This window comes from Oryctolagus cuniculus, chromosome 6 (assembly GCF_051225735.1).
Source record: "Oryctolagus cuniculus isolate XC-2025 breed Fujian yellow rabbit chromosome 6, ASM5122573v1, whole genome shotgun sequence".
Classification (NCBI taxonomy): domain Eukaryota; kingdom Metazoa; phylum Chordata; class Mammalia; order Lagomorpha; family Leporidae; genus Oryctolagus; species Oryctolagus cuniculus.
This window is the reverse complement of record NC_142872.1, coordinates 1,645,358-1,659,432: the sequence shown is the minus strand read 5'-3', so window position 1 is coordinate 1,659,432 and position 14,075 is coordinate 1,645,358. Positions and strand designations below refer to the sequence as shown.

At 41.1% G+C, this 14,075-nt stretch overlaps 1 protein-coding gene across 1 annotated transcript; it reads right to left on the bottom strand.

Annotated features, from left to right (window-relative positions):
• Positions 1–3,939: 3,939 nt before the first annotated feature.
• Positions 3,940–6,123, bottom strand: LOC149125905 (olfactory receptor 2G6). The gene is made up of 2 exons (XM_089334721.1): positions 5,212–6,123; positions 3,940–3,966 (listed from the first exon to the last, which is right to left on the bottom strand). The coding sequence occupies exons 1-2, from the start codon at positions 6,121–6,123 to the stop codon at positions 3,940–3,942; spliced, it is 939 nt and encodes a 312-aa protein (XP_089190847.1).
• Between the last annotated feature and the right edge of the window lie 7,952 nt (positions 6,124–14,075).

Sequence of the window (14,075 nt, the reverse complement as noted above, 5' to 3'; positions counted from 1 at the left end):
CTGAAACCTCAAAAGATTCTTCCTTCTGGGGCTCTCCCCTGGCTTCAGGCGTTTATGCCACCCAGCCCAGATTGTAGACTGTCCACGTGAATTTGAGGACAGCTGTCTCTCTTCAACTCAGGGGAACTGCTTTCTATCATTTTGTAGTATTTACATCTCCTTGTTTGCTCCTCCTTGAAGTATGACCCAGTGCCTCAACTATGCAGTGCTGCACTGGAGCAAGCTTGCACTGCTGTTGGGGGCAGGGCAGAGGGAACAAGCAAGGGAAGGGCTGTGTGCAACCCATCCCAGCTCGGGGGTTGATGACATCACTCTGGGAGCTTGAATTTAGTCATGGATGTAGTATTACACTACAGAAATCGCCAGACTCTACAAACCACCCAAACTGTTCTGTTTGCTCCTGGAGGGGGGGGGGGGGGATATGGTCAGCCGGCACACCATTGCCACTACACCTTTGAGTGTTTTTCCTGTGTTAATAAACACACACACAGAGTGAGGGATATTCAAAACGTCCAGGAGACATTTTCCATCAACATTTTAAAGCACATGCACTTTCATCTTCTTTTCCCCAAAGTCCAAAACATTTCTTTTTTTTTTTTATGATTCAGTGATGATTTATTCATTTGCATCGACGTGAAAGGCAGAGAAACACACACAGAGAAAATGAATGAATGAATGGGTGCGCAATCACATTATTCCAGCTCAATGAATTATCTCAGAGAAAGGAAATAGGTTAGGAGAGAACATGGCATATTGGGATTGACTGAGGTGTCTGCTGTGTGTAAAATATCAGTAGGAAGAGACGAGTTGAAAGCAAGGGATTAGAATTTGGGGGAGAAAGAGAGATTTTTTTTTCCAACCCGCAACCCTCCCCTTATCCACTCCCTCTCCCCTTCCATTCACATCAAGATTCATTTTCTATTCTCTTTATATACAGAAGATCAGTTTAGCATACATTAAGTAAAGATTTCAACAGTTTGCTCCCACACAGAAACATAATTTTTCTCCTTTTACAAAGCATTTCTGAACTCAGTCTCTGTGAGATGATACATTTTCTAGTTCAATTTTGGTAATCAATTTAGAAGGTATACACACAACAACACATTATACTCCATAAACCACACACCTACAAATATATTTGCTAATCATACTTCACTAAAGGTGATTAAGTTGTCTATTTTTTTTTTATCTTTCCTGTTATTTTTAAAACTCTTAGGGGCTGTTGCTGTGGCATCGCTGGTTAAGCCACCACCTGCAGTGCCCGCATCCCATATGGAGCCACTTTGAGACCCAACTGCTCCACTGACGATCCAACTCTCTGCTATGGCCTGGAAAGCAGTGGAACATGGCTCCAGTGCTCGGGTTCCTGCACCCACATTGGAGACCAGGAAAGAGCTTCGGATTGGCCCAGCTCCCACCTCTGCGACTATTTGGGGAGTGAACCTGTGGATATAAGATTCATTCATTCTCTCTCTGCCTCTCTGTAACTGTGCCTTTCAAATACATAAATAAATCTTAAAAAATTAGAAGTTCTTACCATGACTTTGTTTAGAAGTCTTGTTCTTTCGTTTCTTTTCCCTCCTTTCCTTCTTGTTTTTTATTCTTTAACGTCATTGTACCGCCACGTGTGGACCCGACTCTGAGAGGCAGGCGGCATGGCTGTGGGTCACCGGCACAGCCCTAAGGCCATGCTTTTTCTGACTCCTCTTTGGATTCAGTGTCCTCGCCTTCCCCTGCGTAGACACAACTGCTGACTGGAAACTACTGCCTCCTCATGGGCACCAAGGACGGGGGTCATGCTGCTCCGCTCCTCGCCCAACGACTGACCACGGCCGCCTCCTCACACAGGGAACCGAAGTCGCCGTCCTTGTTGACCCCGCCTCTGACTGACCACGGCCTCCTCCTCACACAGCGGACGGAAGTTGCCGTCCTCGGCCCCTCCACCTCTGACTGACCACGGCCTCTGACCACGGCCTCCTTCTCACAGTGTGGGTGGAAGTCGCCGTCCTGGTTGGTTCCGCCTCTGACTGACCACGGCCCCCTCCTCACACAGCGGACGGAAGTCGCCGTCCTCCGCCCCGCCTCTGACTGACCACGGCCTCCTCCTCACACAGCGGACGGAAGTCGCCGTCCTCGGCCCCGCCTCTGACTGACCACGGCCTCCTCCTCACACAGCGGACGGAAGTCGCCGTCCTCGGCCCCGCCTCTGACTGACCACGGCCTCCTCCTCACACAGCGGACGGAAATCGCCCTCCTCTGCCCCTCTGCTGCCTACTGACCATGGCCTCCTCCTCAGCCCCTCCACTGGTGACCGAGCCTGGTTGGTCCTGACAGGTACGGGGTAGGGGTCATCCTCCTCTGCTCCTCTGAGCACCATGAGCGAGCCCAGGTACGTGTGAGGCCAGTGTCTATCCGGGGCAAGGCCGGCAGTGCTTCCATCTCCGTTCCTCGCCGTCTGGGCTAGGGGTGGGCTGTGGCTTCCTCGGTTTGTCTCTGAGATCTGATGCTTTCTGTTTTCCATGAATGTTCAGAATTTTGTGCGTAGCAGGCATCATTTTCTGTTTGTTTCCCCCAACTTCAAAAAAATGCACCTTTTAAGATTTCATAGTGTTTGGAGGGTTGCCAGAACCATGCATATACATTTCACTATTTTCACTGTGTAGTTTTAAAACAATTGTAATACAGGACTATCCCTTTCTTGGAGTCATAATTGCACAGGTCTTCTCCAAACAACACTGTAATAGATGTAAATTGGATTACATGTCCCTGCTTTAGGCTTAATGACTGTATTTAGAAAATATCTGATGCATACATAATCTGAACATAGACCACAGGAGTCAAAAGTTGCTCAAAGTGATTATTTATCAAAAAGGAAACAAATGGAAGCACTTGGGCCATCTTGCACTGCTTCTCCTAGGCCATTAGCAGGGAGCTGGATTGGAAGTGGAGCATTGGAGTTATGTGATGCTGGCATCAGAGGTGGTCACTTTTTACTCTCTGTGTCACAACACTGGCCCCGCCCATCCTCTATTACTTTCATTTTTTTTTCCAGAAGAAACATCTATTATCTCTTTAATGCTAACATTTTCAACTTTATCTTATTTATTCTATCTAAACTTCTATTCTGAATTATTTTTGCAACTTTTTGTGTTTGGTAGTTGATTTTTTTCAGTGGCATTTCATTTCCTATTACCTTATTTTGCCTGTGAAATTATCTTTGTTTTTTCTTTGTTATTTCTGTATATATTTTATATATTCTCTATATAGTTATTTCTATATATTGTGTTGATACCATTACTTCATATCTGGTCATCTTTTCACTTTGAGCTTTATTTTTCTAAAAATGTCTCATTTTGTGTTGTAGATGCAATATACCATTTAAATTGATTTCAACTCTGAATTAGGCACATTCTTTCCTATGGTGTGTTTTTCTGATTATAAGGAATTGATGTATTTATAAATGTGAAGTTTCCTTATATAAATGGAGAAGTTATTTCCCCTTGGAAATGAAAGCATGCTTTCCTTAGCACGTTCCAAAGCTGATGGGAGAATGCACATAATAATATTCTACAAGACAAGCTCAACCAGGTTCATACCCCTCTCATTTCTGTTAGAGTGGATAACAGACTATCCATTGTTTTATTTGTTTCAAATGTTTAAAGGGGTAAATTGGACACCATAAGGTTGGAGGAGAATCCCTGAATCATTCAGTAAACTCTCTGAGGCTTTTTTGTGTTTCTTATGTGCACCGTTTTACCTTTGATTATCATTGGCAATGGGTACAAGCTTGAATTTTATCATTTGTAAACAGGCTATAACATCTTGATGCAAACATGCATTTTAGATGAACCTCATTTTCCTTTCTGCCATCAAAATTCTAACTTGTTTAAAGCCACCTCACCAGATTCCACTCTGTCTGTATTTTTGCTTTCCTTGCACTCATACTTTCATGCTCTTTCTTCCCTGCTGTGTATATAATGACAATGTAGAGTAAAATTAATATGATAGAAAAATTTTTTTCTGTAATTGTAGAACTCACTTAAAATACTTGGGCTTACCATATTCATGAAGTTCAAATCTGTTTTTGGAATAAAGGAGATGAAGATGGTTGGGGGGAGCATCAGGTATTGTGGAATTAAGAGGGTAGCCATATATAAGAATACAGTTCTTATTAATTTGTATCTGAATATCCCATTTTTTAAATTTTAGGAGCCAAATATTTGACTGTAAGCACAAATGTGAACTTGTGTGGGATCTCACATTTCATATTTTAAAGCATGAAACTGTATAAGTAATACTGTCTTCTTAAGAAACACTTTCTCCTTTCTTAGGACCAGAGAAATTACTTTTTGGTAGACTTTTTATCTACAAAGTGCTAAAACACTTCAGAAAAAATTAGAATAAATCTAAAAAGTCCATGAATTGTTTAATGCAAACTTGCCTATTTGATTCCTTTAATAAAATAATAATCATTATATGCATCCCACAATTCTGTGGAATCAAGGTGCCAATATGACTCTTAAGTACACTTGTTTTTCCTGCTGTAAATGAGCCAGTGCAGTGGGGCATGTGTCAGTTTCAAATGTCATCCGAGGGGTCTTGAAAAGTTCATGAAAAGTGTGTATTATGAAAAAGTGCATGGATTTCTAAATATTTTTTGCACCAAATAAGCTTGGCTTCTAATTGCCTTTTTCCATGAGTTTTTTATAGTACCCCTTATTAATGGGAAAATGGTTATATATTACTTCCTATCTATTATATGTACATATTGCTTAGTCTATTTGTATATATAGGCAAATATATACATATTAACATGTGTGAACATATGGAAACTGCAGTATGTATCACATGCTATACAAAATATATTAGGAAACAGTTTTTCCCAGAGAGTGAGAAGAATGGTGTTTCACAAAAGTGGGAAACTGTAGATAACATTTCAGCTGAGCCTTTATGAATAAACAGAAATTTACCGATGGATCGCCAAACTAGGTAGAAAAAATGGGTATATGAAATTTGATGGCATAGCTGAGAAAGAGCTGAGTGTTTTCAGTAGAGAGCATAGAATTTTTGTCCCTTGAGTACCTCAGCTTCTTGCAGAACTGCAGATTTTGTACTAACCTGTGGCTCTGAACAGAGGAGTACTTAGTACAAACCATCTAGTGCCAGATATCCAGCTCATAACCTTTCTGACCCCAAAGCATGTCCTATTACCATTGCCCTCAAGGCTCCTTTCACATCTTTGTTTCTCAGAGTATAGATAATAGGATTCAGAAGTGGAGTGACTATGGTGTAGAAAAGAGAAACAAACTTTCCCTGGTTTTTGGAGCTGCTTTTGGCTGGTTGCAGGTACATGAAAATGATGGTCCCATAGAAAATGATGACAACAATCAGGTGAGAGGAGCAGGTCCCAAAGGCCTTTTTGCGCCCTGCAGCTGATTTGATCCTCAGAACAGCCTGGGTTATGAAGCCATAGGAGACTAAGATGAGTGACACAGGGACAATCAGAAACACTACACTGGCCACAAAGAGTTCTCCCTCATTGAAAGTTGTGTCCACACAGGCCAGTTTGATGAGCACTGGCACCTCACAGAAAATGTGGTCCAGTTTCCGATGACCACAGAGGGGCAGCTGCACAGTGAGGGAGCACTGAATGAGAGAGGTGACCAGTCCACTGAGCCATGCTGTGCTGGCCAAGGCAACACAGAGCTTGGGGTGCATGATGGTGGCGTAGTGCAGTGGCCGGCAGACTGCAACATAGCGGTCGTAAGCCATGACCGCCAGGAGAATGCACTCAGAGGAACCCAACCCCATAGCCACATAGAGCTGAGCCACACATCCTCCATAGCTCATGCTCTTGTCTTTCTTACTCATAGTAACCAGCAGCTGTGGGGCAACACTTGTGGTGAAACAGATGTCCACACAGGAGAGGTTGCTGAGGAAGAAGTACATTGGTGTGTGGAGTTTGGCATCCACACAAGACACCAATATGATGGCTGTGTTCCCCAGAATATTAAAGATGTAAAAGTGCAAAATGATGATGAAAAGGCACCTTTCCAGCTGGGGCTGATCTGAAAACCCCAGAAGTAGAAAGCCATTTCCAGAGCTGTTGTTGGCTTCCTCCATCTTCCACAGCTTGAGCTTACAAAAGGATGAATATCCTAGGGACATAAGGGCATGAGCTCAACATTGGCAATCCCCAACTGTTTGCAGTGCCACATTATAGCACCTGTAGAATTTCCTCAATACGTATCTGCAGGCAAGAGATGCCACCTCCTTCTATTAACTCTGAAATTAAAGTATGGAACCAAGAACCAACAGCCTTCTCCAAGGAGCAGATCCACCAAGGGGACCCAGGAGTCCTGTCCTGTGTGGGCTCCTCCAACAAGGCATCGTGATGGTTCTACCTTCCAATATAAGTACCAGCCACCCTGTTCCTCCCTCTGTGCCCAGGTCCAAGCCACCAGGCTCCCTCCCCAGCTCATGGCCTAGACCTTGCACTTTCTGACAGAGCCCCAGCTGGAGTCTGAAGTAACCCAGGTGTGAGGGGGTCCTGCAGGCAGCCTGGGGGTGAACAGAAAGTGCTCCACACTCTGCTTTGTTTGCGTTTTTTAATAAAATAATCTCATGTGGCAAAAAAAAAAAAGTGCAGGTGCAGTATCCTTCCAAGGATAATATAGAAAAATGAAAACCACTAAGTAGCCACCTTCTTAGCACATAAATGAATGATTCCAAATACAGTTGCCAGAGAGCAAAGCTGAATCAGCCTATGGTATTCAGACTAATTTAGCAATGAGGACATCCAGAGTCAGAAATACACACAACTTTGAATTGGTAACAGTTCAGGAAGAGGCAGTAGTCAGCATACAGCTCTAGAATGGAGGTTAACCAGGGCCAGGAGAGAATCTGATGAGAAAAAAAAAATCAACTGAATTGTTACTTTCTTGTTTGCATGTGGCAGTGAAATAGAACTTAAAGTTAACAAATCAGCCAGTGAAACATGAACCATCTTTAAACATACAGGAATAAACACTGGCATAGAAATAGTTCTCAAATTAGATTATAAAAGAAGAGATGAGAGAAAATTACTTTAGAAGCTATTTTATTTTGACATATGCCGAGTAACTGACAGATATTGTGTATTTGAGGTATATATGCTGTCTTTCAAAACAAAGAATGTAAATAAATAAAAATAAAATAAATAAATACAATAAAACTTTCAATATTAAAATATATGTAAGGTCTGCTTGAAAAGAGTAATAATGTATTCACCCATGATTGTTCAGAAATTTAAACTTTAGATAAATTAATTTTCAGGCAATTGAAACATTTCTCTAATTTATTAAACATTCAGGTAGCAATTTTAAAGATACGTATTATTTAATCATCTATTATTTTTTAAAGTGACTAAAAATAACTCCCTTATTTTGCTAAGGAATTCTGGCTGCGTGTTTACTGTAAACTGCTATCAGTCATTCTGCCCATCCTTCTCATCCCCTCCTGTCATTGTAAGAGAATCAAAGAATCGTCCTATCACACACCCTCCAAAGTATCTCTCTTCTTGTCTCTCTCCCACTTTTTCTCTCCCTCTCTTGCGTGTGCGCACACACACACACACACACACACACGATCTTTCCTTAGCCTGAAAAAAAGAGACTGGAAGGTGAAGATTTATTATTTTCCCGAAGTAGTTACAAAACTCAAAAAAAGAGCTAAGATGTGGTTTATGCAAGATTATATGTGGCTTTCTGAATACATGGGAGGGATCCAAGTACTTGGACCATCTTTTGCTGCTTCCCAGGTGCATTAGCAGGGATCCTGAATTGGAATCAGAGCAGCCAGGACTCAAACCAGTGCTCTGGGATGACAGCATGGCAAGCAGCATTTTAACCTGCTGTGCTACAATGTTGGTCCCTGATTTTATGTTTTGTATATCAGGCCCATGCCATTTTCTCAGGACAAGGTCTTAATAACTGTACTTATCAATCATCTTTCTACTTCCTCAAGTTCCTGGCACTGCATTTTCCTTCCCCCTGCTCAAAGGCTGTTAGACCCTTGAGCCTGACTTCTCAGTCTGGAGAGAAAGCAAAGCTCATCTGAGTGGTGATCATGATCCATGAGTGGATCAATGGCCCTTTCTGCAGCATGAGTCATAAAGTATGTTTGTGTGTTTATGGGATTCTTTGTTTGCTGCAGCCTGTTAGCTCCCTAGATTAGCACTGTGGGCTAGAGGAGGTAAACATAAAGATTGAACTCAGAAGAGAAACAGGTTTTCTGAGGCCAAAATTCATTTTCTCTGCCTGACTTCTAGATCTTGTGCCATTATCACATACTTGTTCACTTGATCTGCTGTCTAACTAGTATAATATGTCCTTGTGCAAGGTGAGTAAGTCCAAGAGACCTGTTGTAAAGCCTTGTACACTTAACAGTTATGGCTCAGCACTTGAAATTTAGGTAAGATATTAAATTCATGTTAAATATAGTCACCATAATAAGTAATTGTTGAAAAATCCATGAGCCAGGCAATGAATTCAGTTTTGGAGATACTATAATGAAAATTAGACAAAAAGAACCAGTGAAACTGAAAGAGAAAATATTTCCCTACAGCAATCATCTGAAAAAGAAGTTCAAAGCCTTCTTCATGGTATAATGTGGCAGGTACAAGCAGAAATGTTTTAAAATTATGTTTCCTTCCCTCACAAAGGACACTAGTAGCCAGTAAAATTTATCAGTGGGAAAGAATCCCGTCAGTTTCTGCTATCAGTGTTTGCCAGGTGCTGCTCTTTAAAGTGAGGAGTCATTTTGTCCATTCTGTTTGATGATCTGACCTCATCTGAGCAGCTGGCTGAGACTTGGAACAGGCAATTTCACCTGACTCCTTCACAAACCTACATAATCCCAAACACGGAACAACCTGGACTGGAAAAGGTCAAGTATAAGGATATGTTTAATTTATGCTATGATTTTTGGCTGTAATCAATCAACAAATTCACATCCACTACGTTGCTGTTACTCACAAAAGAGAATAAAAATGGGGGGTGGACATTTGGTGCAGTGGTTAAGACTCTGCCTGGGATGCAGGCATCCCATATCAGAGTGCTTGGGTGGAGTCCCAGCTCAGCTACGAATTCCAACTTCCTGCTAATATGCATGCTGGGAGTCAGCAGGGTCAAATATTTTGTTCCCTACCACCTATATGGGGAGACTCAGATTGAATTCCAGGCTTCTGGCTTCAGTTTGGCCCATCCCAAGCTGTTGAGGCATTTGGGGAATGAACCAGTGAGTGGGAGATCTCTCTGTCTGCTTCTGCATTTCATTTAAAAATAAATAAAAATTTAAAAGTTAGCAAAAATATGGGCATTTCTACATGAGACTTTGTGATTCATGTTTGCAACCCACAAGCCACAGCTTTTACAATCTTTTAGAATACCTGATGTTGTGGGAGAGGCCAGCTTCTTCTTGGATTGTCTTTTTCTGGTTCAATATTTTTCTGTGCTTCCAATGATAAATCTCAGGTATAATAGCAAAAATATAAAATAATATAAAAATATAAAAATCTAATTGGGGCAAAAAGAAACAGATAGCCCCTTACCAATATGTAGGAAGTAGGGTGCATGGCCTGCTTCTTCTGTATTGTTGCATATCTGGGGTCGGAGAAGTGACACCCACAGAGTGACCACACACCAAGCCTAAAATAATGAGAAGTTCCAAGAGGGAATGGAGAAGAACAAAGGCTCCCAATAGGGATAGAGGGCCTAGATTTAGGGAATGGCTTGTTTATCCTGTCAACTCCACAAGGACTACAATCCCAGTTCACCAATTACATTTTGAGAGAATCAGAGATTTGTGATCCTGGGATCACTACTTCTGGGGAAAAAGCCTTACCCTTCAGTGGACCAAATGCTTACAACAGAAATCTAATGAGCAGAAATATGCAATGACTCTTTCAAGCCTGAACTTGTAGTTTCAGTGTGTAATAAAATATATCTATTATATGAGATGGGAAATTAAAAACTGAAATTAATATGTTAAGCACATGAAAATAATAAATTACAACGGAATAACATGAAAACAAAAAAGTATGAAGTTGAAAAAATTCAGGTAAGTCAAAAATCGTGTTGACTCATTTTTTTAAAGATTTATTTATTTATTTGAAAGTCAGAGTTACACACAGAGAGAAGGAGAGGCTGAGAGAGAGAGAGAGAGAGAGAGGCCTTCCATCTGCTGGTTCACTCCCTAAATGGCCGCAATGGCTGGAGCTGCGCCGATCTGAAACTAGGAGCCAGGAGCTTCCTTCAGGTCTCCCACGTAGGTGCAGAGGCCCAAGGACTTGGGCTATCCTCTACTGCCTTCCCAGGCCATAGCAGAGAGCTAGATCACAAGAGGAGCAGCCGGGACTCGAACTGGCGTCCATATGGGACACTGGCACTGCGGGCAGCAGCTTTACCGTCTATGCCACAGCGCCAACCCCCGGCTCATATTTTAAAAGAGATTATTTCAGGTATTCTCTGTGCACAGTCCCAGTGCACAATATGCTGGCAAGTAGATTGCTTTAGTCATGATATAATTTAGTTGTTTAAGTAAGTGATTTTAAAAGTTTTTAAAATACAAAATCAATACATATTTATGGAATTTCTTTGTGCTTATCACTTTTATTGTTTTGTGAAGATTATACATAGATAAATAATCAAAGACATGGAGACTTCCTGGAAAGCTGGATGATGGATCATGGAGTCTTGGGTTGGGGATTCATACATTCAAACCATCTGGAATAAGTTCTTCACTTTACATAGGAGAAATTAGAGCATTCAAAGCTTCGTGAGTTACAGTGGATCACACAGAGCAGCTTCAGAGTCTGCACTGTAGTTCTGGGATCCAATTTTCATATCTATGTCTGAGGCTCAAATGGATACAAAGCTAAATAGCAACCAGACAGAAAGGATAATGCATGCATGAGTAATGTAGCTGGGACAGAGTACCTGAACAAAGCAACACTTGAGTTCAAGTGCCAAGTGCCTTCATGACACGAATTTAAGACTGAAGACATAATTTTCCTATTCAAGAATTTTATCCAAAATACATCGTCTATTTATCTCCAAATTCTTGTTTAAAAATATGAACATTTTAACTCCATAATCTGAGTTGAGTGATAATACCTAAATGTGTTTGGCCAAGGTTTAAAATTGATAATAAAGATTCTTCAAAAAGTTAATGGAAATTGCATGCTATAAAATTATTCATGGATTTCTAAAAAAATTGTTCCATAAAAAACTTATCTTTTAATTCTATTTTCCACAAATTTGTTGCCATGCCCTCACGTTCATTAACCACAGGGCCTGTGCTCCAGAACAAACTGGGGGTCGGGAGACAAGGACTGGGCTGTGGTCCACTTCTTCTTGGTGCTGTGTGTGCAGTTCCTTTAGATGTTTCCTTTTAGGTTTTACCTGAGCAGCATCTGGAATTATGTAGCATGGAGCTAAAGGAGGCTGACTAACTGTAATCTTTAAAATAAGTATTTGAACTAGACTGCCACTTAGTGGCCAGTCCCTCACCAATTTTGGAGATGTGAGATTTCAGAGCAGTTGGAATGAAGTCAAAACAAGTACTGGCATGGGGTCAGAAGGAGCTAGAACCCATGCCTCTGCCAACTCTGAATGCTGGCTTTCTGTTCATCTGTAAAAGTCACTCCGGGCACAGTCCCAGCACACAGTAGACTGGCTAGTGGATATATTAGAGCCGTCTGTGTGTCCAGAGACTGCAGAGCTGAGAAATCCCAATGCCAGATTACACTGTGGAACAGAAAGCTTTGTAACACCTCCCCTCCCTCATCATAATATGCATTTTCAGAGAACTTTTTGAAGATTCATGATGTTAAAGTAACAATGGAAAATGGAATTTAAACTGGAACAAGAGAGAAGTGGAAAGGTGAAAAATGAGTGAAATTGATGCTATTAGTGAGGCTAAAGAAGTTTTGGTGTTGGTGTACAGGCACCATTGTTAGCCAGTGGATGTGCCTGACACCTTCCTGTGGGAGCTTGTGACTCTCCCCTTGTGGGTTTGATCTGGCTGCAGGCGTGTGCTCCTCACAGGCACAGGGCACTGTGGCCATGTCTCACAACCAGGAGAAGCCCACAAGTGAGTGTGGGCTGGGATTGGCAGACAAAGTCTTTAGCTTCTTTCACTGGTGATGCAACTTTGAGATGTTCCATGCAGTCTTCACAAGCACCTGTAAGGTAGTGAAGCCTTGGCACTCGTGGATTCCTGCTGGCAGACATATGAAGGTCAGTGAGGAATGGAATCCTGGTCCAGACCATTTCACTGTGCTTTCAAGTCTACCAACTAACCAGTGATAATTCCTTTGGTCACTGGATGCAGACTTGTGATTGATACGATTGGGAACTGCCTGAACATCTACATTTGTTTCCTAATCTATGGACCAAGACTAATTTAGTAGAAAACAAGCGAAATCCCCCTGAAGTTGTCCTCCTGGACAAGTTGGTAATTCAGAAGAAAATGTGATATATAAGATCATTTATTTTGGAGTCAACAGTTTTTGAAATTCATGTGTAATTTGTCACAGTAGACTAAAATATTAATTATTATTCAATTTGTATTTTAGATAATTTCCTTTGGCTTTACTAGGCTTCTTCAGAAAGCATTATTGGAAAACTATGTATAAATATTTGAACTACCTGTGTGCGTGTGTGTTTCTATGCTCATTATTTATGGCTTATAATAAAGGCGTTATATACACTATATATAATATGTGTACATAGATATATACAAACACACACGCAAAGAGAGAGATTTTCTTCATCCATCTTCCATGAGAGGACTCTGGATTGTAGTCACCTTGATTGTTCCCATGTCCTAGCTTTTGTGAATATTGAGTCAAGGAAGATAGGAGAACAGCTATCTCTTTGAGACACTGATGTGTTTCCCCTTTAGAGCTATACCCAAACTAGGAATTTTTGGTAATTCTCATTTTTTAAGAAAATCCTATACTGCTTCTTGTAATGCCTGCACCAATTTGCATTCCAACCAACAATGTGCAAGGATTCCTTTCATTCATACAGCAGCATTTTATGATGCTATTCTCTTGCCTTTTTTATATTCTCCTCCTAACAGGTGTCATGTGATATCTCACTGCAATTTTAATTTGCATTTCCCAGATGATTATTGATGTTAATACCTTTTCATAAGCCGATAGATATCTGTATGTCTTCTTTATTTTTAAACCTTTTTTTATTTATTTGAAAGAGTTACACAGAGAGAGACGGAGAGGAAGAGAGAGAGAAAGAGGTCTTCCATCAGCTGGTTCACTCCCCAAATGGCCGCAACTACAGGAGTTGCACCAGTCCAAAGCCAGGGAGCTAGGAGCTTCTTCCAGGGATCACATGTGGGTGCAGGGGCCCAAGGACTTGGGCCATCTTCTACTACTTTCCCAGGCATAGCAGAGAGCTGGATGGAAAGTGGAGCAGCTGGGACTCGAACCGGCAGCCATATGGGATGCTGGCACTGCAGGCGGTGGCTTTACCAGCTATGCCACGGCACCAGCCCCCATATGTCTTCTTTGGGAAAAAAAAATCTGTTCATGTATTTTGCCTATATTTTTAAAAATTTGCTGTTGAGTTGTATGAGTCACTCATATAGTTTTAAATGTTAATCATTTATCACATAGATGGTTTGTAAATATTTTCTCTCAATCTGTAGGTTGTCTTTTCATTTCATTATGGCTGCTTTCTTTGCCTTCTAAATGCTTTGTAGATTAATGTAATGCCATTTTTTTGCTTTTTTTATGCTTTATGTCATTTCTGAAAAAAAAAGTTATTGCCTGTATCAACATCAAAGAGTTGTTTTTCTCTTATGCTTTCTTCTAGGAATTTTACAATAGCTCTTACACTTAAGTCTAATACACGAGGTTCAATTTTATTCTTTTGCATATCAGTATCCATTTTTCACAATGCCATTTTTTGAAAGAACTATTATTTTCCCAATGTGTATTCTTGGCACACATCCTAGTAAAGTGTTAGTGCCATATGTGTGTGGGTTTTGTTCTGGGCTCTTGATTCTTTTCC

Bases quoted from the DNA above. Each gene is read 5' to 3' on its own strand.
- LOC149125905 (XM_089334721.1), bottom strand. From the start codon at position 6,123: ATGGAGGAAGCCAACAACAGCTCTGGAAATGGCTTTCTACTTCTGGGG. The intron at 3,967-5,211 runs GTAATAGGACAT...TTATATACACAG, and splicing joins AAGGAGCCTTGAGGGCAATG to CAGGGAAGAAAGAGCATGAA.